At 46.0% G+C, this 22,845-nt stretch overlaps 1 protein-coding gene across 1 annotated transcript; it reads left to right on the top strand.

Moving 5' to 3' along the window:
* Positions 1-11,044: 11,044 nt before the first annotated feature.
* On the top strand, positions 11,045-22,600 carry PDCL (phosducin like). The gene is made up of 4 exons (XM_040405870.1): positions 11,045-11,185; positions 18,123-18,314; positions 20,178-20,359; positions 21,887-22,600. Exons 2-4 carry the CDS (start codon positions 18,161-18,163, stop codon positions 22,433-22,435), a joined length of 885 nt encoding a protein of 294 aa, XP_040261804.1. The 5' UTR covers positions 11,045-11,185; positions 18,123-18,160; the 3' UTR covers positions 22,436-22,600.
* The last annotated feature ends 245 nt before the right edge of the window (positions 22,601-22,845 follow it).

Genomic DNA, 22,845 nt, shown 5'->3' on the forward strand with positions numbered 1-22,845 from the left:
CCCTCAAAACTCCTGATTTCTATATCTAGTTTTCTAAAAATCATGTTGTTGTTTTTTTATTTTTACTATTGTTATAGATTTGTTACTATATTACTACCCTTTTAACTAAATATTAATATTTAACAACTATAATTATTTTTTTTTTGATTTGGTTGCTGCTGATGGTCTTACAGCTCCTTACCATCCTTCACCGGCAGAATGGTTTGAAGAGGATGGTCCTGAGGATGTTCTTCTTTCCTCTCAGGTTGGTGTTGACATACTGGAAGGTGGTTGGCTGGCGGATCTTCTGTCTTCTTCCAGGCTGATGCTGAACTCTTCTCAGGTTCTTGCTCTTCATATCCTTCTTCTCAGTAGTCTCATCCTGAAGCTCCTGGGATGTCTCTGCCTCTACTTGCTCTCTTTGGGCCTCCTTCACCTTCAGATCTTCACACAGGTGGCTTGCATTATCAATGCCGGCTCTGGATCTTCTTCTCCAGTGGGAAGGCAGGTATTTCTTCTGAGCTTCTGGGTTGGTCGGCATGAGGCGCTGAGAACAGATTCAGTCACTCGTCTATGAGACGTTCCTATTAAACCTTCACATCTATAGACAGAACATGGAGGAATCTGGAGGACAATATGACAGGCAGTAGAATCACTCACCTCCATCTTGAATATTGGAGACGGGAGAATTTCATGGAGTAGATGAGACGTTGTTGGTCTCTCTCCTCCACGGTGCGGGGATAAGCTGCAGGGAGAGGACAACCAGATCATGAGTTTACTTCAGATCAGTCTAAACCTCGAGCCCAGATAAAGTTTTCATAGTCGAGTCTTATTACCAAAAATACTCACTTGAGAAGGGCCCCAGGCCATAGATGCAGTGCTGGAGGCAGTAGATGTCCTAAAGAGAAGAGAATACAGTAAGTGACCAATTACCACTCCTCATGAATGATAGGACGAGGGGTCAAATTACAATGAAGCTACTTACCTCCAGAGAAGTGCGGCCTGCTCTAATCCTGTATTCGTCCAGAATTGGAGAAATCATAGCGCGATCTGTTAACCCATAAAAGAGACATAGTCACAGATCTGATAAAGGCAATGAATGTTCTCCCAGGTGTAGGACCCTCGTGATCACACACTGATGGCCGGTCTTAAGGGTGGTAATATGGAAGTCCTGAAGAACCATTTATAACTTCTTCATATATCTTTATAGCAGTAAGTCAGAGATCAGCTTTCCTCATACAGAGCTCCAAATCCCCTGCAAAACCTTAGAATAAAATGATAAATTGTAGCTGCCTGCAGCCACCACTAGGGGGAGCAGAGAGAGTACTGTACAGACAGTCATCAGTCCTGAGCTCCCTCTAGTGGTGTCTGCAGGCAGATCTAATGTTACCATTTATATCAGTGCAGAGGATTTGGAGCTTTGTATCAGTAAAACAGAGCTCTGATCACTATAAAAATATATCAAGAAATGAATCAACATAAAAAATGTCCTGATGATAAAAGTCGGACATTCACATTACATATAAGAGGATAATAATCACATATGATCATGCAGTGTATATATATATATATATATATATATATATAGTGCCGTCTTTACTGGGTATCTGTAGTGTCCCTTATAGCAGAAGGGCCCATATACGTAATACCGCACATAACACAGAGGGGAGATTTATCTCAACTGATATGAAGGAAAACTGGCTCAGTTACCCATAGCAACCAATCAGATCGTTCCTTTCATTTTTCAAAACTCATTTGGAAAATGAAAGGTAGAATCTGATTTGTTGCTATGGGCAACTGAGCCAGTTTTCCTTGCACCGGTTCTGATAAATCTCCCCTATAATGCAGACTGGGTTGTACTGGACCCTATACAGATACATGACATGTTTATTTCTAAATTCATCCTGCCCAGGAGTCAGGAGTACAGAACTCACCCCCCAATAAGACAGTAAAATACCCAATTAACAACACTTTAAAAAATACCCCCATTTTCAGAGCCAGCACATTGTCCCCGTTTACAATACTGCAAACAGAAAGCCCCCAATTCCCAGCACAGGACCCTCAATAAACAATACTGGCAGCACGGGGGCCTTAACTGACAGAATTTGGGAATCCTGCACCAGCCACTAGGGGGAGCTCACTCCACCCAGATGTATAACTCCATATACAGCTAGCTCCCCCCTAGTGGTGTCTGGGACAGGTAGGATTTAGGATAAATGTGAAGCCTCATGGGAGATGTCAGATGAGGGGTGGGAGATCTCACCGGCGTCCATCTTCACCTCTCGTCGTCCTGTAACGGTCTGAGGACCACTGACCGTTGGTTTCCTTTCAAGTTCAAATCCAGCGATCCCATTGGCTGCTGAGCAGTGACATCTGGAAGAGGAAATTTAAAGGGACAGGACGCTGTTATCTCACTGCAGTGCATGTCCTGTATGTGAGATATCATGAAGCTGTGGATATAATCTGCGGGGATCGGCTGCTATCACTCCACCAGGGGGCATAATATCTGATCAGTGTTATATCCTACATATTATTACACTATTATGTGCCAAGAAGCATCAAAATCTACAATTACAGTTTTTATAAATGGTTTTAACCCCTTCCTGACCAGGTTATTTTGCATCTCTGATTATATAACTGATTTTGTTAGAGGAATATTCCCCCAAAATTCTGCTGTTGGCAAAAGATGTCAATTATGTCTTCACCATTGGCTCCGATCTGTGGCAGTGATCAGGAAGCTGGAAGATCTTCCGGCCGCACACCCTGTGATATATCATCATCATCACCCAGATCTCAGGAATAGATGTGACATGTACTGATATAGTATAGACTTACTTCTAGGCCTCCATGACTTATCCACAAGCTGGTTTTAGAAAACTTGGGTGACAACCAATATGGCCGCCAGTGCAGATCCCCCCCTTCCCCCAAGGGTTGTCACATGGGGTTTACAGGATTGTGGATGGCTACAATGACTAATAAGAAGAAAACCACCATATACTGCTAAAGTAATACTGCCATACACAGCCGGTATATAACCACCATATACTGCTAAAGTAATACTGCCATACACAGCCGGTATATAACCACCATATACTGCTAAAGTAATACTGCCATACACAGCCGGTATATAACCACCATATACTGCTAAAGTAATACTGCCATACACAGCCGGTATATAACCACCATATACTGCTAAAGTAATACTGCCACACACAGCCGGTATATAACCACCATATACTGCTAAAGTAATACTGCCATACACAGCCGGTATATAACCACCATATACTGCTAAAGTAATACTGCCATACACAGCCGGTATATAACCACCATATACTGCTAAAGTAATACTGCCATACACAGCCGGTATATAACCACCATACACAGCCTGTACAATATCACCATATATTGCCAAGATAAGAGTGTCATATACAGCCTATATAATACCACTATATACTGCTAACTAGTGATGAGCGTCAGTAGTCATATTTGAATTCGCGATATTTCGCGAATATTTTGTAGAATACTCGGCGAATATTTGCTAATTCGAATATTCGTTATATGCTGCGATTTTTTTTTTACTCGAAAAATCGAGAAGGTAATGATCGCGTAATATGCAAATTTTCGTATTGCGAATTTTTCAATTGCCGAGCAAAAACATGATTCCTCCCTGCTTCTTGCTTGTGGGCCAATGAGTCATAGCACTATAGCGAATATATTCGTTTTTTCGAATATTCGTAATATTCTAAAACAAGAATATATAGCAATATAGCCAATATTCGAAAAAAATAAATAAAAAAAGAATGTAGAGCAATTTAGCTAATATAGTGCTATAATCTTTTTTTCAATAGTTGAAATTTTTTTCTAATCTGAACTTCAGATTAGAAAAAATTACAACTATTAGACAAAGAAGATTATAGCACTATATTAGCTAAATTGCTCTATATTGTTTTTTTTTTTGAATATTCGCTATATTGCTATATATTCTTGTTTTACAATATTACGAATATTCGAAAAAACTAATATATTCGATTTAGTGCTATATATTAGTTTTTAGAATATTCATAATTTTTCCCATTTAACCACCTCAGCTACCCTAGCTTAAAGGGTTTCTACCACTTCGTTTTCACATAATTAGCTGTTTCGCTAAAAAAAGAACTTTTATTAATATACTAATGAGCCTCTAGGTGCTATGGGGGCGTCATTAGCACCTAGAGGCTCGGTCTACCTTCACAAACTGCCGCCGCCCAGCGCGTCCCTCCAGCCCGCCCATCTCCTCCTGAATGCGATCCTCCCTGTGAGGGTATGTATTCGGCGCATGCGCAGTGAATGTCTGACTGCTTCCCTGCTCAGACATCTCCACTGCGCCTGCGCGATGACGTCATAGTGCTCCGAGGAACAGGCGCAGTGGAGATGTCTGAGCAGGGAAGCAGTCAGACATTCACTGCGCATGCGCCGAATACATACGCTCACAGGGAGGATCGCATTCAGGAGGAGATGGGCGGGCTGGAGGGACGCGCTGGGCGGCGGCAGTTTGTGAAGGTAGACCGAGCCTCTAGGTGCTAATGACGCCCCCATAGCACCTAGAGGCTCATTAGCATATTAATAAAAGTTCTTTTTTTAGCGAAACGGCTGCCCCAAAAGCAATTATATTAGGATGGTTTGGCAGAGCAGACACTAGCGGATCGCTAGTGTCTGACAGCTAATTATGTGAAACGAAGTGGTAGAAACCCTTTAAAGGGACACTGACAGGCCCAATAAGCATATTTAGGTATATACAGTTGTGTTCAAAATTATTCAACCCCCAATGCTGTAAAGGGTTTTAGGGAATTTAGTGTACATTTGTAATTGTGTTCAGAATGAAATCTTACAAGGACTTTTTAAAGAACCAAATGCAACTAAAATGACATCAATTGTTTTTGTAATACAGTATTAAATGTTTTTTTTGTGATTTCTTCATTGACACAATTATTCAACCCCTTAAAGACTACCACTCTTAAGAACAGAGGTTCATTCAAGTGTTTTCGATCAGGTATTGAAAACACCTGTGGATGTCAAGGAGCAGCAATCAAGCATAATAAGCACCAATTAGGCAGATTTAAAAGGACTGTGATACTCAGCTCCTTCTAGACATTTACTGGTGTGTTTACAAACATGGTGAAGTCAAGAGAATGGTCCAGGAAGACAAGAGAAGAGGTGATTTCTCTTCACAGGAAGGGCAATGGCTATAAGAAGATTGCAAAGATGTTAAACATACCAAGAGACACCATAGGAAGCATCATTCGCAAATTCAAGGCACAGGGCAATGTTGAAACGCTACCTGGTCGTGGCAGAAAGAAGATGCTGACTTCGACTGCTGTGCGCTACCTGAAGCGCACAGTGGAGAAAAGTCCCCGTGTGACTGCTGAGGAACTGAAAAAAGATTTGTCAGATGTGGGTACTGAAGTTTCAGCTCAGACAATAAGGCGCACACTGCGTAATGAAGGCCTCCATGCCAGAACTCCCAGGCGCAACCCCCTTGCTGTCTCCAAAGAATAAGACTGGAGTATGCCAAAAGTCATGTGGACAAACCACAAAAGATTTGGGATAGTGTTCTGTGGACTGATGAAACAAAATTAGAACTGTTTGGGCCCATGGATCAACGCTTTGTTTGGAGGAGGAAGAACAAGGCCTATGAAGAAAAGAACACCTTGCCTACTGTGAAGCATGGTGGGGGTCAATCATGCTTTGGGGCTGTTTTGCTTCTACAGGTACAGGGAAGCTTCAACGTGTGCAAGGTACCATGAATTCTCTTCAGTACCAGGAGATATTGGATGAAAATGTGATGCAGTCCGTCACAAACCTGAGGCTTGGGAGACGTTGGACCTTTCAACAGGACAATGATCCCAAGCATACCTCCAAGTCCACTAGAGCATGGTTGCAGATTAAAGGCTGGAACATTTTGAAGTGGCCATCGCCATCACCAGACTTGAATCCGATTGAGAACCTCTGGTGGGACTTAAAGAAAGCAGTTGCAGCGCGCAAGCCTAAGAATGTGACTGAACTGGAGGCTTTTGCCCATGAAGAATGGGCGAAGATACCCATAGATCGCTGCAAGACACTTGTGTCAAGCTATGCTTCACGTTTAAAAGCTGTTATAACTGGAAAAGGATGTTGTACTAAGTACTAAGATTGAATGTCACTTGGGGGTTGAATAAAACTGATAATGATGTGAGCACAGAAAAGACATTGGTGGTTATTTCATTATAAATGTTATGTTATATTTGTCTGACTTACAAGTGCCTCTTTGATTTAATTGTAAACAAGATGATGGAAATGATCAAAATCAATGACAAACTGGCCAAAACACTCAATTTCAGTGGGGGTTGAATAATTTTGAACACAACTGTATATGACAGTACAGGTCTTATAAAGTGTATTAGAATCATCTAAGTATCCCCCCTGTCCACCTTATAAATACAGTAAAATGAAGTTTTATAACCTGCTTGAATCATCTTTAATCTGCCCAAGGGGCGGCGTTTCATCTCCACTTGCGCCCAGCCAGCCGCTCCCAACTGCCGTTTGAAGCGCCTCCCAGCTCATCAATATTCACTTCGCTGGGCAGCGCACTAATCCGCACTAATCATATCGCGCCTGTGCACTAATTAACCCCTTTTGAGATGTAACAGAGCAGCGCTCTGAAGCGCTGCTATGAACTGTGCCCGGCGCATGCGCATAAAGCAGAGGCTGCATCGGCCTCTGAGATGCAGAATGTGCGCAGGCACGATGTGACCCCGGCCAGTGAGGGTGCCGGGCGCATGCGCTGAAGATGAGCCGGAGGCCGATGCCCATAGGATTGTATTGGGCATGCGCCGGATCTTGCGTCGGGGACACTAGTAGCCGCCCAGCGAAGTGAATATTGATGAGCTGGGCGGCGCTTCAAACAGCAGTTGTGGCGAGGCTGGCTGGGCGCAAGTGGAGATGAAACGTCGCCCCTTGGGCAGATTGAAGACGATTCAAGCAGGTTATAAAACTTCATTTTACTGTATTTATAAGGTGGACAGGGGGGATACTTAGATGATTCTAATACACTTAATAAGACCTGTACTGTCATATATATACCTAAATATGCTTATTGGCCCTGTCAGTGTCCCTTTAAACACCCTTAATGACCAGGCCACTTTTTACACTTCTGCACTACACTACTTTCACCGTTTATTGCACGGTCATACAACTTAACACCCAAATGAATTTTACCTCCTTTTCTTCTCACTAATAGAGCTTTCATTTGGTGGTATTTCATTGCTGCTGACATTTTTACTTTTTTTGTAATTAATCGAAATTTAACTCTGACTTTCTGAGCACCTGTCATGTTTCCTGAGGTTCTACAATGGCCAGACAGTACAAACACCCCACAAATGACCCCATTTCGGAAAGTAGACACCCTAAGGTATTCACTGAGGGGCATAGTGAGTTCATGGAACTTTTTATTTTTTGTCACAAGTTAGCAGAAAATTTGGATTTTTTTTTTCCTTACAAAGTCTCATATTCCACTAACTTGTGACAAAAAAAAAAAACTTCCATGAACTCACTATGCCCATCACGAAATACCTTGGGGTGTCTTCTTTCCAAAATGGGGTCACTTGTGGGGTAGTTATACTGCCCTGGCATTTTAGGGGCCCTAATGCGTGAGAGGAAGTCTGGAATCGAAATGTGTAAAAAATGCCCTGTAAAATCCTAAAAGTGCTCATTGGAATTTGGGCCACTTTGCCCACCTAGGCTGCAAAAAAGTGCCACACATGTGGTATCGCCGTACTCAGGAGAAGTAGGGCAATGTGTTTTGGGGTGTATTTTTACATATACCCATGCTGTGTGAGAGAAATATCCAATTTTTTTTATACAATTTTTTTTATTATAGAGAGATATTTCTCTCACCCAGCATGGGTATATGTAAAAAGACACCCCAAAACACATTGCCCAACTTCTCCTGAGTACGGCGATACCAGATGTGTGACACTTTTTTGCAGCCTAGGTGCGCAAAGGGGCCCAAATTCCAATGAGTATCTTTTAGTTGGGCATTTGGATTCCAGACTTCTTCTCACGCTTTAGGGCCCCTAAAATGCCAGGGCAGTATAACTACCCCACATGTGACCCCATTTTGGAAAGAAGAAACCCCAAGGTATTCCGTGAGGTGCATGGCGAGTTCATAGAAGTTTTTTTTTTCGGCACAAGTTAGCGGAAGTCTCCCTTTCCGCTAACTTGTGACAAAAAATATAATTTTACATGAACTCGCCATGCCCCTCACAAAATACCTTGAGGTGTCTTCTTTCCAAAATGGGGTCATATGTGGGGTATTTATACTGCCCTGGCATTTTAGGGGCCCTAAAGCGTGAGAAGAAGTCTGGAATATAAATGTCTAAAAAATTTTACGCATTTGGATTCTGTGAGGGGTATGGTGAGTTCATGTGAGATTTTATTTTTTGTCACAAGTTAGTGGAATATGAGACTTTGTAAGAAAAAACAAAAAATAAATAAATAAAAAAATATCAATTTCCGCTAACTTGTGACAAAAAAATGTCTGAATGGAGCCTTACAGGGGGGTGATCAATGACAGGGGGGTGATCAGAGAGTCTATATGGGGTGATCACCCCCCTGTCATTGATCACCCCCCTGTAAGGCTCCATTCAGACGTCCGTATGTGTTTTGCAGATCCGATCCATGGATCCGTGGATCCGCAAAACACATACGGACATCTGAATGAAGCCAGCCTTACGAGGGGGTGATCAATGACAGGGGGGTGATCAGGGAGTCTATATGGGGTGATCAGGGGTTAATAAGTGACGGGGGGGTGTAGTGTAGTGGTGTTTGGTGCTACTTATTACAGAGCTGCCTGTGTCCTCTGGTGGTCGATCCAAGCAAAAGGGACCACCAGAGGACCAGGTAGCAGGTATATTAGACGCTGTTATCAAAACAGCGTCTAATATACCTTTTAGGGGTTAAAAAAATCGCATCTACAGCCTGCCAGCGAACGATCGCCGCTGGCAGGCTGTAGATCAGCTAGTTTACCTCTGGTTCACAGGAAATCTCACGTCTCGCGAGAGAACGCGCCGGCGCGTCCACCCAGAATAACAGGGCCGCCGCAAAGACGCAATCCTGCGTACGGCGGTTTCCTCCCTGCTTCTTGCTTGTGGGCCAATAAGTCATTAGCAGGGAGGCCAATGTGGGCCAATAAGCAAGAAGCAGGGAGGAATCATGTTTTTACTAGGCAATTGAAAAATTTGCGATAAAAATTCGCATTATGAAAATTCGCAATAAAAAAAAATCTCGAATATTCGAAATTACAAATATATATCACTATATTCTAAATATTCGAATTACCTATATTCGCGATAAAAATTTGAAATTCGAATATTCGTGATCAACACTAGTCACGACTAGTGTGATACCTGGGCTAAGCTCCATTCAAGTTTACAGAGCTTAGCCGCGCCCAGGCCAGTGATACAAGTTGTGACATCACTGCCGTAAACAGCGAGAAGGCCTTCTCAAACAGCTGATTGGCGGTGGTCCCGGAGGTCGGACCCTCGCCGGTCAGATGCTGATGATGTATCCAGAGGATCAAAGAGGGACAGAGGGACTTGGGTCAAAAAGAGGGACAGTTGGAAGGCATGATATAGTGTGGATATAAAAAGTGAAGGGGAGGGGCAACATTTTGCACGCCTTCTCCTCATACAGCTGGTGAGTGTCGGACCCCGCCTATCCAGGGATCTCAAGTCTCCCGGATGTTCAGGGAGTCTCCCGCTATTAGATAGCGGCTCCCTGACGCCCGCATATGAAACAATATATCCTGGAAAGGTTCACTGATAGCAGAGCAGAGAGATAAGAGAAGTGACAGGACACAGAGTTTAGATTACAGGTGGAATTAACCCTTTAGGGTCAAATTGGCTTCTCAAGGAGATCTATATGTTAAAGGCATCCCTTCTTCTGTTGCATTCAGTAGCTATAGAACTATTGAGAGAGATGTATTTTTTTTAAATACATTTACACATTTAACCCTCCATTTTAATTATATTATTTACCCCAGTGTTAAATTCACCCCCCCTGGATGCTTGTTTTTTCCCTACAGTGGGGTAGATAATTACACACAGGGTTTTAAAGAATAAACTTCCTGACTCAGACCAAGAGACGACTCAGCGAGTCAGCAAGTGAATCGAAGCATCCGCGCATGCGCATTGCGCAACCTAAGCTTCGGTTCACTTGCTTCTTGTCAGCTCAGCGAGTGAACCGAAGATTTGATTCATGAACTGATTCATGTGAAAGTTCCGGACTTCCCATCTCTAGTTTACTCGCAGTAAACCTTTCTGGCAACCTGTAGCAGCGTCCCCTTCTCGGCGCGTGCGCACAGTGCAAGAAGAAGCCGATGCCAGCAGTCCAAAACGGCGCATCAGGCTGAGCCTGTGCGCACGCGCGGGATCTCAAAGCGGCAAAAGGAGGGAGAGGCGGCACTGAGGAGTAAAAGGCGACGCTGGGCACGAACGGCGATGCGTGCGGCCGGGCACCATGCATCCACAGACCTCCCCTGCTTGGGCACCTTAATTCAATGATTGACAGCTTTTATCAGGCCACCTTAGAAATCAGAATGCTACCCTGGACATGAGCAGATGTTTAGCTCACAGGGCTTATAGGTGGTGACAGAATCCCTGTAATCATATACATAAATATGATAATTTGTGGCAGGGTAATGAGCCCAGTCCTCCACGCCATAGAGCAAAGTGTGCAGATACTGCAGATGTTTGGAAAATGTAATAAAAAGTTTGTGAAAGGAAAAAAAAGAAAACCTCCCTGAAATGAGTTTTTGCAGGTTGGGATGTCTGCCTATCTGATATCGATGACCTATCCTATCATAGATCATCAATATGAAAAGCCTGGAGAGCCCCTTTAATAAAATGGTCTGCAGCAGTACTGATAAATGGGCCTCATCATTCCTCCAGGACCCTCCACTCCAGACACTGTCACCAGTCACCTGGGTAGAGCGGATCTCCGGTCATGTGACCGCTCACTAGCACGTGACTCCCCCGTCACTCCGGACGCGCCTTTCCCTCCTGTCCTCATCTCTACCCGCCTCGAGGCTCCTCCTCTTCCAGTCCGGTCACATGACGTCCTGCAATCCCCGCCCTTCTTTCGGCTTCCCATCTTCTTCCCGTTGTCGGAGGAGGTGATCGTGACAGTGCAGGTACCGTGTGGTCTGTATGGTGTGGGATGCATTGTACCGCTGCCCCTCCTCCATAGGACTGTATCGGGGCCCCAGGAATCAGTGGGGGGCCCAGGGTTGTAGCCCAGTCTCTTACATCAAAGACCCATCAGGTTTCCCATCTGCATCCACCCCAATACACCTTCTGTAGTGTAACTCCCCACATGCACGCTCGGCTCGGCTGAGCATGCACGTGTTTGCAATGATGAGTGAGGAAGCAGCCGCTGATGGACGCCTCTGGTGGTGGCTTATTTCCCACCAGAACAAAAAGATCCAGTGTTGAAAATCTTGAACGCCCTTTGTTGTTTTCGTGAGTGGCCCCTGTAACCTATGGATCGGGTTATGACCGTGTTACGAGGGCCCCTGTTCTGCTTCAGAAAAGAAACGCCTCCATAACGCAGCTGTCCGTGGAAACACATCCGTGGTTGCGTGTTTGAGACATGTGACACTGATCACACGTATGGCCAGGTGGTAAACCTTGCGTGTCTGATCCTGACCCAATCTGTACAAGGCGGCCATCGCAGACGCAGCGGCATAGGAACTGACTACGTCAGGACGTTATTTTTTCAAGAATTTGCTAAGTTGCTTTCGTTTTTTTTATTATTATACTCCTTGGAGTGATATAAATGATGGCAGAATTGCTCTCTCCTGATATCCCCGTACACGTGCATGCTTGGCTTGGAAAAGCAGGCGTGTCCTGAATGCAGGGAGGGAGAGAACCATAAGGTCCGGTAAGAGGAAATCCTTCCGCCTGATCCTTCTCCCCTCCAGCTTCTGCAGGCCGGTAAGTGAGGCGGCCTCCATACACATCAGTCTAGCCTCACACCTGCGGCACAGGAGTCTGGCAAGCTGTTCTCTGGATGTGGGATAGCCGGGTAGTGCCACGTGCCCGCCGGACCCCACCGACTATAATGGAAATTATCGAGGATCCAGCTGCTCCCCGAGATAACACTGTCAGGTGCAGCAATTTTTGACGAGTCGAACCCCGACATTTAAGCTGCTGGTTCCCATCATAGTCAATGGGGTCCAGTGGGCAAGTGGCACTGTCCGGCTATGCCACACCCAGAGAACTCTGATGTTCAAGGGGTTGTCAGGCCGACAAACACAATGCATCTAACCTGTGCCCATTAAAACAAAAAAAAACACCCCGGTCAGGGTGGCACAGAGACCTCTGCAGGGTCAGGTTGGCACAGTATGAGGCTATGTAGGCTTAGGGTGGCACAGAAGGCTCTGCATGGTCAGGTTGGCACAGTATGAATTCAACTGGATCAACACAGCCTTGTATTAGCAAGGGTGTACCTCCTTAATATATATATATACCAACAAAAGAGAACCGGTACTATATGATACCCAATAAAATTAAATCTTTATTATGACATAAAAACATACAAACAAATACATATTAGTAGAGACCATAGAGAGTGCCTACAGGGGCAGTCCACAATAACACCGCTACCAACTGGTAGAAAATCCCTGCTGAGCCCACAATCTCTATGTGGGAACACTGTGTATAGTGTATCTAGACCAGCATATAATATAAAAGCTGCCTCTAGCTATAAACACCATATGGTATGGATATGTGGGGCATAGATGACATCCATATGATCCGACCTGTGCGGTATAAACAGTTCAACGCATCACTATGATGCTACAGTGTGTGCACCGAAGCGGTCAGAATCTCCTTCTTACCCGATATCCAGCAGTGTGTGTGGGCTGTCTGTCTGGTGTAGTCCTCGACGCACGTTTCGCTAATGCTTCATCATAATCCTCCTGATGAAGCCCCCACACACACACTGCTGGATATCGGGTAAGGCCTCTTTCACACTTGCGTTGTCCGGATCCGGCGTGTACTCCACTTGCCGGAATTACACGCCGGATCCGGAAAAACGCAAGTGTACTGAAAGCATTTGAAGACGGAACCGTCTTCCAAATGCGTTCAGTGTTACTATGGCACCCAGGACGCTATTAAAGTCCTGGTTGCCATAGTAGTAGTGGGGAGCGGGGGAGCAGCATACTTACCGTCTGTGCGGCTCCCCGGGCGCTCCAGAGTGACGTCAGAGCGCCCCATGCGCATGGATGACGTGATCCATGTGATCACATGATCCATGCGCTTGGGGCGCCCTGACGTCACTCTGGAGCGCCCGGGGAGCCGCACGGACGGTAAGTATGCTGCTCCCCCGCTCCCCGCTACACTTTACCATGGCTGCCAGGACTTTAGCGTCCCGGCAGCCATGGTAACCACTCTGAAAAAGCTAAATGTCGGCTCCGGCAATGCGCCGAAACGACGTTTAGCTTAAGGCCGGATCCGGATCAATGCCTTTCAATGGGCATTAATTCCGGATCCGGCCTTGCGGCAAGTGTTCCGGATTTTTGGCCGGAGCAAAAAGCGCAGCATGCTGCGGTATTTTCTCCGGCCAAAAAACGTTCCGTTCCGGAACTGAAGACATCCTGATGCATCCTGAACGGATTACTCTCCATTCAGAATGCATTAGGATAATCCTGATCAGGATTCTTCCGGCATAGAGCCCCGACGACGGAACTCTATGCCGGAAGACAAGAACGCAAGTGTGAAAGAGCCCTAAGAAGGAGATTCTGATCGCTTCGGTGCACACACTGTAGCATCATAGTGATGCGTTGAACTGTTTATACCGCACAGGTCGGATCATATGGATGTCATCTATGCCCCACATATCCATACCATATGGTGTTTATAGCTAGAGGCAGCTTTTATATTATATGCTGGTCTAGATACACTATACACAGTGTTCCCACATAGAGATTGTGGGCTCAGCAGGGATTTTCTACCAGTTGGTAGCGGTGTTATTGTGGACTGCCCCTGTAGGCACTCTCTATGGTCTCTACTAATATGTATTTGTCTGTATGTTTTTATGTCATAATAAAGATTTAATTTTATTGGGTATCATATAGTACCGGTTCTCTTTTGTTGGTATATCAGTATGAGGCTATGTAGGCTTAGGGTGGCACAGAAGGCTCTGCTGGGTCAGGGTGGCAGGCTTAAGGTAGCACAGTGTGATGATGTAGTGCACCTAGTGGGATGTAGTGTGATTGTGTACTGTTATACTATTATAGTGTACATAATGTACTGTATATACTGTTATGTACAGTATGTCTGAGGACACTGTTGCACTGAGGGGTCGGCACCACTGAGGTCACTGTTGCACTGAGGGGTCGGCACCACTGAGGTCACTGTTGCACTGAGGGGTCGGCACCACTGAGGTCACTGTTGCACTGAGGGGTCGGCACCACTGAGGTCACTGTTGCTCTGAGGGGTCGGCACCACTGAGGTCACTGTTGCTCTGAGGGGTCGGCACCACTGAGGTCACTGTTGCTCTGAGGGGTCGGCACCACTGAGGTCACTGTTGCTCTGAGGGGTCGGCACCACTGAGGTCACTGTTGCTCTGAGGGGTCGGCACCACTGAGGTCACTGTTGCACTGAGGGGTCGGCACCACTGAGGTCACTGTTGCACTGAGGGGTCGGCACCACTGAGGACACTGTTGCACTGAGGGGTCGGCACCACTGAGGTCACTGTTGCACTGAGGGGTCGGCACCACTGAGGTCACTGTTGCACTGAGGGGTCGGCACCACTGAGGTCACTGTTGCACTGAGGGGTCGGCACCACTGAGGACACTGTTGCACTGAGGGGTCGGCACCACTGAGGACACTGTTGCACTGAGGGGTCGGCACCACTGAGGTCACTGTTGCACTGAGGGGTCGGCACCACTGAGGTCACTGTTGCACTGAGGGGTCGGCACCACTGAGGTCACTGTTGCACTGAGGGGTCGGCACCACTGAGGTCACTGTTGCAGTGATTTTATGAGGTTTAAAGGGTTTGTCCTAATATCGATATTTATCACCTGTCGTTAAAGAGGACCCCTCACCTCTCCTGATTTGTCTGTTTTGGTAACTACTTGCTCCCCCCATGTAATAACAGTCCTGGAGCATCTATTCTTATAACCTTATGTTGCACCAATCCTCTTATTTCTGCTATTAGTTATGAATGACTTGCAAGCAGTTTGCAGTGAAGGTCCCGGTGGGGGTGTCACCGCACAGCCTGATATTATTCAATCAGTGCTGTCAACTGGTAACACCCAGCTGGACCTTTATTGCAGACTACTAACAATTTGTTCATAAGTTCTAGTAGGAATAATAGAGGAATGGTACAATATAGAGTCACAAGAATTGACTCTTCAGAATTGTTATTGCATGGGAAAAGCAAGTCGTTACTAAAACAGACATGTCCCCTTCAAGTACATGATCGCTGGGGGTCCCACCTTGGTTACCATGTTCTAGTGTTCTCTGGGTTAAGTATGGATAGGTAATAGTGTTGATCTTGGGACAATCCCTTTAATTTTTGCTGCTGTTTCTGTGCCGCCGGTCATTGGGGTTTGCCATCCATCACGTGGCGATTGCTGCCCACCAAAGTTACATCCTTGTAGATGAGCTCTCAAGTGGGTATGTCGGTGACACCAGGGCTGTTGGTAGACTCTGAAGAGACCTGAGGCACTGGCGGAGCAGGACACAGGCACAATGTATGGTGGTACATGCTGGTGCCAAGGGTACAAGCGAAGGACCCGGGACACATACCTCTGGTGCCAGGTGCTTGCACCGCCACAGTTGCATGATCTGGATGACGTCATCACGCAGTGATAACCACCAGGCTCGCCTGTACATCTAGGGTGCGTGCAGCAACTTTCGGCACTCCAGCTGCTGTGAAACTACAACACCCAGCATGCACACTTGCTCAGCTGTTCTTGTAACTACCAAAGAAGTGACAGGAGGATACTGGGAGTTGTAGTTTCAGAACAGCTGGAGTGCCGAAGGTTATTGATCCCTGATCTAGAGGCTGCCATTTTGTGTTGTGCTTGATCTTGCTATAAAGGGGAGTTCGTCTTCCATGACCCCGTTGCCCTATCTCATGCCACCAGATAATGCCACAAAAGTGCCACCACTGCTGTGGTTATTGGATTATACAGTCTTACAGCGAAGACTGCAAGCGCTTGGCAGAGGGACTATGTCCTGGAGGCTGTAAATGGCCACATGCAGTCCTTGTAGCACCATGTGCCGCCATGCCGCGCCGCGTTACAGAAGATATCCTTATAGCGCACAATATCCCTAGTTCAGCGTCTGATGGAACATGCTGCAATGAATTATCCTTGATGGATTCATAGGAAAGCTGGCAGGTGACAGGTCTGTCTGTTATGGAGGTTGTATGGAGCCGTGACGCGCCCTTGTGCATGAGGCCTCACTGACTTCTATAAGCAGGAGTCTGAAGCGCTCAGCCACTTTTCCTTCACGGTAGTGAAGTCTGTCCCCTAGACCTTCTATTGAGGCCGCCCTCAGCAGGGAGGAGAGACCGCGCTCGGCTGAGCGCTTCAGACTCATCATTATAGAGAAAAACAAGGCGCTCAGATCCGTGAACCCCCCTCTAAATTTCACAGCAAGGCCACTTACCCCACCAGTGAGGATCGTGCGCCTCCTTCCTCACTTCAGAGCGGTGTGCCATAAGCTCCGCTTAAACTGACCAATAGCAAGGCTCCTTACTGTAAAGACTAGAGCTTCGTTATTGGTTGTTTCGGGCAGCAGCAGCAGCATCGCTGCGCTGCCTGTGCCGTTCACAGCGCTCACTGCGCTGATGAATGGCAGGGAAAAGTCTAAGGGCGTATCGGTACACCTTAGACTTTTTCCAGGGAGTAAAATGGCCTGAACAGGCGTCTATGACGCTTGTACAGGCGTTATTGCGACCTTTGGCCATCAGTATCAGATCAGCGAGGGTTCGACACCCGAGAACCCTGCCGATCAACTGTATGACGTGGTCGCAGTGCTGCGTGAGCGCTTAGGTCTCTTCCTAGGCTAGCGACGTCACATGGCCTAGGCGCAGCTCAGTCCCAGTCAAGCCAAGTAACCAAGCCACTATACAATGTACTGCGCTGTGCTTGGTAAGCGCCCGGGAGGCCACCACGCTCACCAGCGCTCCAATAAGTGCCGCAGCTTTCTGAAACAGCTGATCGGTGGGGGTGCTGGGACTCGGGCCCCAACCGATGTGATAATGATGACCTGGCCTGTGGATAGCTCATCCATATTATTTCCTGGATAACCCCTTTACTCCTTTATTCTGGCAGCACTGGTAAAATATATCCACCATGTGGATTATTACCGCAGGCGGCATGTCTTCCCTTGTACGGTTTTGTTTTTTGGCACATGGACTGTCAGCAGGTAGCTACATGTAGATTGGCTCCATTGAAAGGGCTAAGGGGGTCATTTATCAAAAGGGTGTAAAGTAGAACTGGCTCAGTTGCCCATAGCAACCAATCAGATTCCTCCTTTCATTTTACAAAGGAGCTGTCCCAAATGAAAGGTGGGACCTGATTGGTTGCTATGGGCAACTCAGCCAGTTCTACTTTACACCAGTTTGATAAATGAGCCCCATATTTCTCTGTGCAGATCCGTGGCCTATTCTACTGCTAATCATCTGCAGAATTATCAGGGCAGCCTAGGATTTCCGCAGCAGATTTTTCAGTTGGAAAAGTCCACCATGTGATCATATTCCTAGGCTGACGGGTGTATCGTAGGATATGTTTGGATGTGTGATCATCAGGGAGCTGTGAGCAGGCCGTACAGTGCCAGCTGTGTGCTGCCAGCTTCCAATATGGACGCCCGCTGGAATATCAATAATGAATGTGGAAATATACTTTCATATTTGAGGCAACAGATCTGAGCATCTGGGCCGTTGTTTCATCTCCATGGCAACTTATCTGGGATTTATCTCCGTCATTAGCAGAATTCTAAGCTCTAGAGCAGCGCCCTCCCATGTGCCACCTTCTGTTACGTCATATTCCCTGTCTCCCTGTCCCATCACGATCTGCCATGGTGACTATATGTGTGTTTGTATCATTCCAGTCTGCAGACTCCTCGTCATCATATATGATAGCGCCATAATGACCACCCTGGACGATAAGCTGTTGGGAGAGAAGAGTCAGTACTACTACAGCAGTAGCAGTGATGACGAGGACAGCGAGCAGGATCGTGCGGTACGGCAGGGAACCGCGGGAGAATCCGATGGAGGGAAGGAGGGAAGTGCAGTCAACACAGGTATGTATGGTTTATAGCGTTCTTGAAAGGTCTCCCACTATGTTCAGTGCCATTTTACGCTTTTCATGGGCGATTCATTCCTTAGGGTGTTGTCCTGACTCCTGGTAGCGCAATTCATTATGATGCATCTTCAAAATGCTTTGTTCCAAGGTTGGCACATCCCTAATAGGTGGTGAGACCTGCACCCTGTCTTATGCATGTGCCTCTCTGTTCACTTCCGTGATGTCAGACCTTTGGATATGCATGAATGTCCAAATGGGAATACCCCTTTAAATGTGCCTTTTGCTACAACTCTGCCTAATCAGTAGGGCTGCAGTGGTCACGCGACGTTTATTGTTTCGATGATCGCTGCAGCCCGTCACTGCCATGTCAGTGGACATGTGAGAGTGACCGCTGTGGCCAGTGATAAGCACATGACCTCTGGAGGTCTGAGCTGTTCTTAAAGGTGTTCTCCAACCCCTGTAATAACCCCCCCCAATACCTAGGCACCTCATATAGATTATACTTACCCCACTCCTCCGTACCCATGTCACTCCTGATCCCTTCACTGCCGCCGCCGCATCGGATCAAATGGTACCCATGGTAGGGAGCAGCCAATAGCAGGCCGCGACTTGAATGTGCCTCTCTAGCGTCGCCTGCGATGCTAGGGAGGCTCGCCCCCGTCATGGCCTGCTTTAAGTGCTGGTGACGTCACTGGCACTAATGGGCTGGCTTTAGCCCTGCCCTAGTCTGTAAACCGGGAACACTCCGCCTAGCAGTGTAAACCATATAAATAAACAGCCCTTGTGATGCAGCGAAGGGGAAAAGAGAGCATCAGAGCATGAAATACCCCGATGCTCATGTCAGAGGGGCTGGAGGGGTGAAAATGGGGATATGTCCGGGTTCAGAGAGGAAGCTCTTTAACTGCAGTAAAATGATCTGTACAAACCAAGAAGTGGCGCCAATTATTAGACATAGTGGTCAGTGCAAAAACTGCAGGATTTTTTGTTTTAGTTTAAATATAAAAAGTGACATGGAAAATTATTAAAAAATGTTAAACATAAAAAAAGTGATTTAAACAGCAGGTCATTTTCTGATGACACATTCCCTTTAAAGGGCATCTGTCAGCAGTTTTGTACCTATGAAACTGGCTGACCTTTTACATGGGCACTTGTTAGCTGAAGGCATCTGTGTTGATCCCATGTTCTTATGTGCCCGCATTGCTGAGAAAAATAATGCTTGAATATATGCAAATGAGCCTCTAGGAGCAATGGGGGCGTTGTCATTGCACCTAGAGGCTCAGCTAGGTGTAATGGCGTTATTGTCGATTGCGGTTATTAGCCCTGCTTCTCTGCCATGTAAGGGTACTTTCACACTAGCGTTATTCTTTTCCGGCGCTGAGTTCCGTCCTAGGGGCTCTATACCGGAAAAGAACTGATCAGTTTTATCCCCATGCATTCTGAATGGAGAGCAATCCGTTCAGGATGCATCAGGATGTCTTCAGTTCAGTCTTTTTGACTTTTCAGGACAGAGATAATACCCCAGCATGCTGCGGTTTTATCTCCGTCCAAAATTCCGGAACACTTGCCGCAATGCCGGGTCCGGCATTTTTTCCCATTGACATGCATTAATGCTGGATCCGGCCCCGAGTGTTCCAGCAAAACGGATCCGGCATTGCGGTTTGCGCATGCTCAGACTGTAAAAAATGTTAAAAAATAAATAAATGCCGGATCCGTTTTTCCGGATGACACTGGAGAGACGGATCCGGCATTTCAATGCATTTGTCAAGGATCAGGACGGATCCGGCAGGCAGTGCTAGAATCCCACAGGAACACCATTACCCTTCCACCAATTGTCTCACAAAATCAACTGTGATTTGTTTAGGTCCAAAAGGCGTCATTAATGACTGGAGGCGCTACAAGCAGCTGGAGACGGAGCAGAGTGAGGAGCAGAAGAAGGAACTGGAGCAGCTGGTGAAAAGGTTGTCTATGACGTGTAAGTCTCACAATGATGAGGAGAAGGACAAACAGAAGCAGAAGGAGCTGGAAGAAAAAATACACTCAAAGGTAAAATCAGTGCTTGGGTTACTTTTTCTTTATGTGGTTAGTATGAAGAAAAAAAGACACTTGCCCGTAAAGCTCTACCATTCCCAACCTTAGCTGATCCAGAGGATGAAAGACCACAAAGCCCCCTGTCCGATTGAAACTTGGGTGTATTAAATCTCAATACCATAAGTCATGAAATAACTTTTTAGACTTTTGAATAGCAGCAATGAAAAAAATACAGATATTATGGAGTTTAACTACTCTTACTGTAAAGAACCCTTTCCTATACAATGAAAGGGAAATACATAGGTCTATATTCTATTTGAATACATGCAGATACGTTTTATGTCTCTACGAAGAACATTGTTAATTTAAATCCATGTGTGAAAAATGGGTTTTACATGATGAAAAACCAGGAATTTTTACTTTTTTCCCCCTATTTTTCCCTGTATATAACGACAACATTGAAAATGACATTCTTAAAGCCACAAAAAATGAGAAAACAAAATCTTCAGTTTTTCATTTTGTAACGGATCTCCTAGCACCCCGACCGGGTACCTCCGTTGATAGATGCTCCTAGTGCTTCCCGAGGTCTCCAAGCACTCCACTTGACACCGTAAGCGCTGCAGACCCCACGAACCTCCGAAGCTTGGTTGAGGTCTCACCGTCTCCTACCCACCCTGGACCTACGACAAGGCTCCAGTGGGTGAACCTCTCCTAAATCCAGAGAGCAGGAACAGCTCTTACAAGAGCTAGTAGTTATGCCAGGGGAGTATAGCAAATCTTCAGCGTATAGCAATCCCCCAGTATCGATCAGTTACCCAAACACCAGCCTCAACATGATGAAGGGTAAAACAGGAACTCTTTATTTGAACGCACAAGCATTGATTTATACACATTTTCCAACAAGGTTACCACCCACAGGGTTTTGTAAATACAGCCAATAACCACGCACAATACACTCAGACACTCCCACACAAAATCCTCCCCTCTGCCCGTGATACAATTACCTCACTGGGTTGATGAAATCATCACAGGCAGGAGAATACACAATGTCTTCTGTCCTGGAGACAACCGAGAAGTAATTCAATTATCTCTCAGGACAAAGGACATCGCCAATACACACAGAGAGACAATGGAACAGACCTCACTACTCAACGTATGCAATGTCCCACCCTTTTCAATACACATAGTCCTTTAACATCCCAAAATGGCACGAATTAGACCAGGGTTCAAGTTAGTACAATTCCTTTGTTAACAAAGGAAGCCTGGCTGATGAGAGGGCCCATAATCCTGGGGCAAGAGGCTGGTAGCCAGGCCCCTCCAAAACCCAGTGGCGAGGTTGGTTTCGCCACACATTTTATTTAGAAGGATGAAATTTTGCTGTGGAAATTCAGGCATCTGTCAGTGTACCATCCATATTCTAAAGTTTTACTGCTCTAACCGTAAAGAACCATTTTGCAAATCAATGATTAGATTGGTTTCCTACTCCCGTGTCCCTTATACGGTTGCTGGACTGAGCAATTGATGATGTCCATTCTTTTGTAGATGACTATGCAGGAGTACAATATGCTGAACAAGGAAGACGATGAAGACTTCTTGGAGCAATACAGGAAGCAGAGAATTGAGGAGATGAAGCAGCAGCTCTGCCACTCGCAGGTTTTCAAGCAAGTGATTGATATCAGCAGCGGGGAGGAGTTCCTGGACACTGTAGATAAAGAGCAGAAGAACACCGTGGTGGTAATCCTCATCTACGAGGACGCGGTTTCGGGTGCAGAAGCTGCCAGCGGTAGCATAATCTGCCTGGCATCCGAGTACCCCGGGGTGAAGTTCTGCAGGGTAAAAAGTTCCCTTTTAGGAACCAGCAGTAAATTCACCAAGAGTGCTCTGCCAGCGCTGCTGGTCTACAAAACCGGGGAGCTGATTGGCAATTTTGTTCGGATAACGGATCAACTCGGGGAAGATTTCTTTGCTGTCGACCTGGAAGCATTTTTGCAGGAGTGCAGCTTGTTACCAGAGAAGGATCTCGTCCGCACTTCTGTGTGTAATCCTTCCATTCAGGGCTACAGTGATGACAGCGACCTAGACATAGACTGATGACTCCTTCCGGATTGTATATTGGTGCTGCTTTCTTTATATGTTAATTTATAATAGTTTATATGATTACTATGGTTAAAATATAGCGTAACCCGTTCTAGCGCATTGTTTTAAAGTTTTTCTAGTTCAAATACATCATTCCAATTTCACGTGCCGGTCATTTTCTGTATTAACTATGTACAATCAAGGAAAGCGGAGGGTGTACTGCAGATTAAAGCCTCTTGCACACAAACGTATTTTCTTTCCGTGTCCGTTCAGTTTTTTTTGCGTATATGGAACCATTCACTTCAATGGGTCCGCCCCAAAAAAACTGAAGTTACTCTGTGTGCATTCCATTTCCGTTCCGCAAAAAAATAGAACATGTCCTATTATTGTCCGCATTACGGACAAGGATAGCGCTGTTCTATTAG

This window comes from Bufo bufo, chromosome 8 (assembly GCF_905171765.1).
Source record: "Bufo bufo chromosome 8, aBufBuf1.1, whole genome shotgun sequence".
Classification (NCBI taxonomy): Eukaryota; Metazoa; Chordata; class Amphibia; order Anura; family Bufonidae; genus Bufo; species Bufo bufo.

Coding starts and splice junctions, on each gene's coding strand:
- PDCL (XM_040405870.1), top strand. CDS start 18,161: ATGACCACCCTGGACGATAAGCTGTTGGGAGAGAAGAGTCAGTACTAC. Junction 18,315..20,177: donor GGGAAGTGCAGTCAACACAG/GTATGTATGGTT, acceptor TGATTTGTTTAG/GTCCAAAAGGCGTCATTAAT. Junction 20,360..21,886: donor AAGAAAAAATACACTCAAAG/GTAAAATCAGTG, acceptor ATTCTTTTGTAG/ATGACTATGCAGGAGTACAA.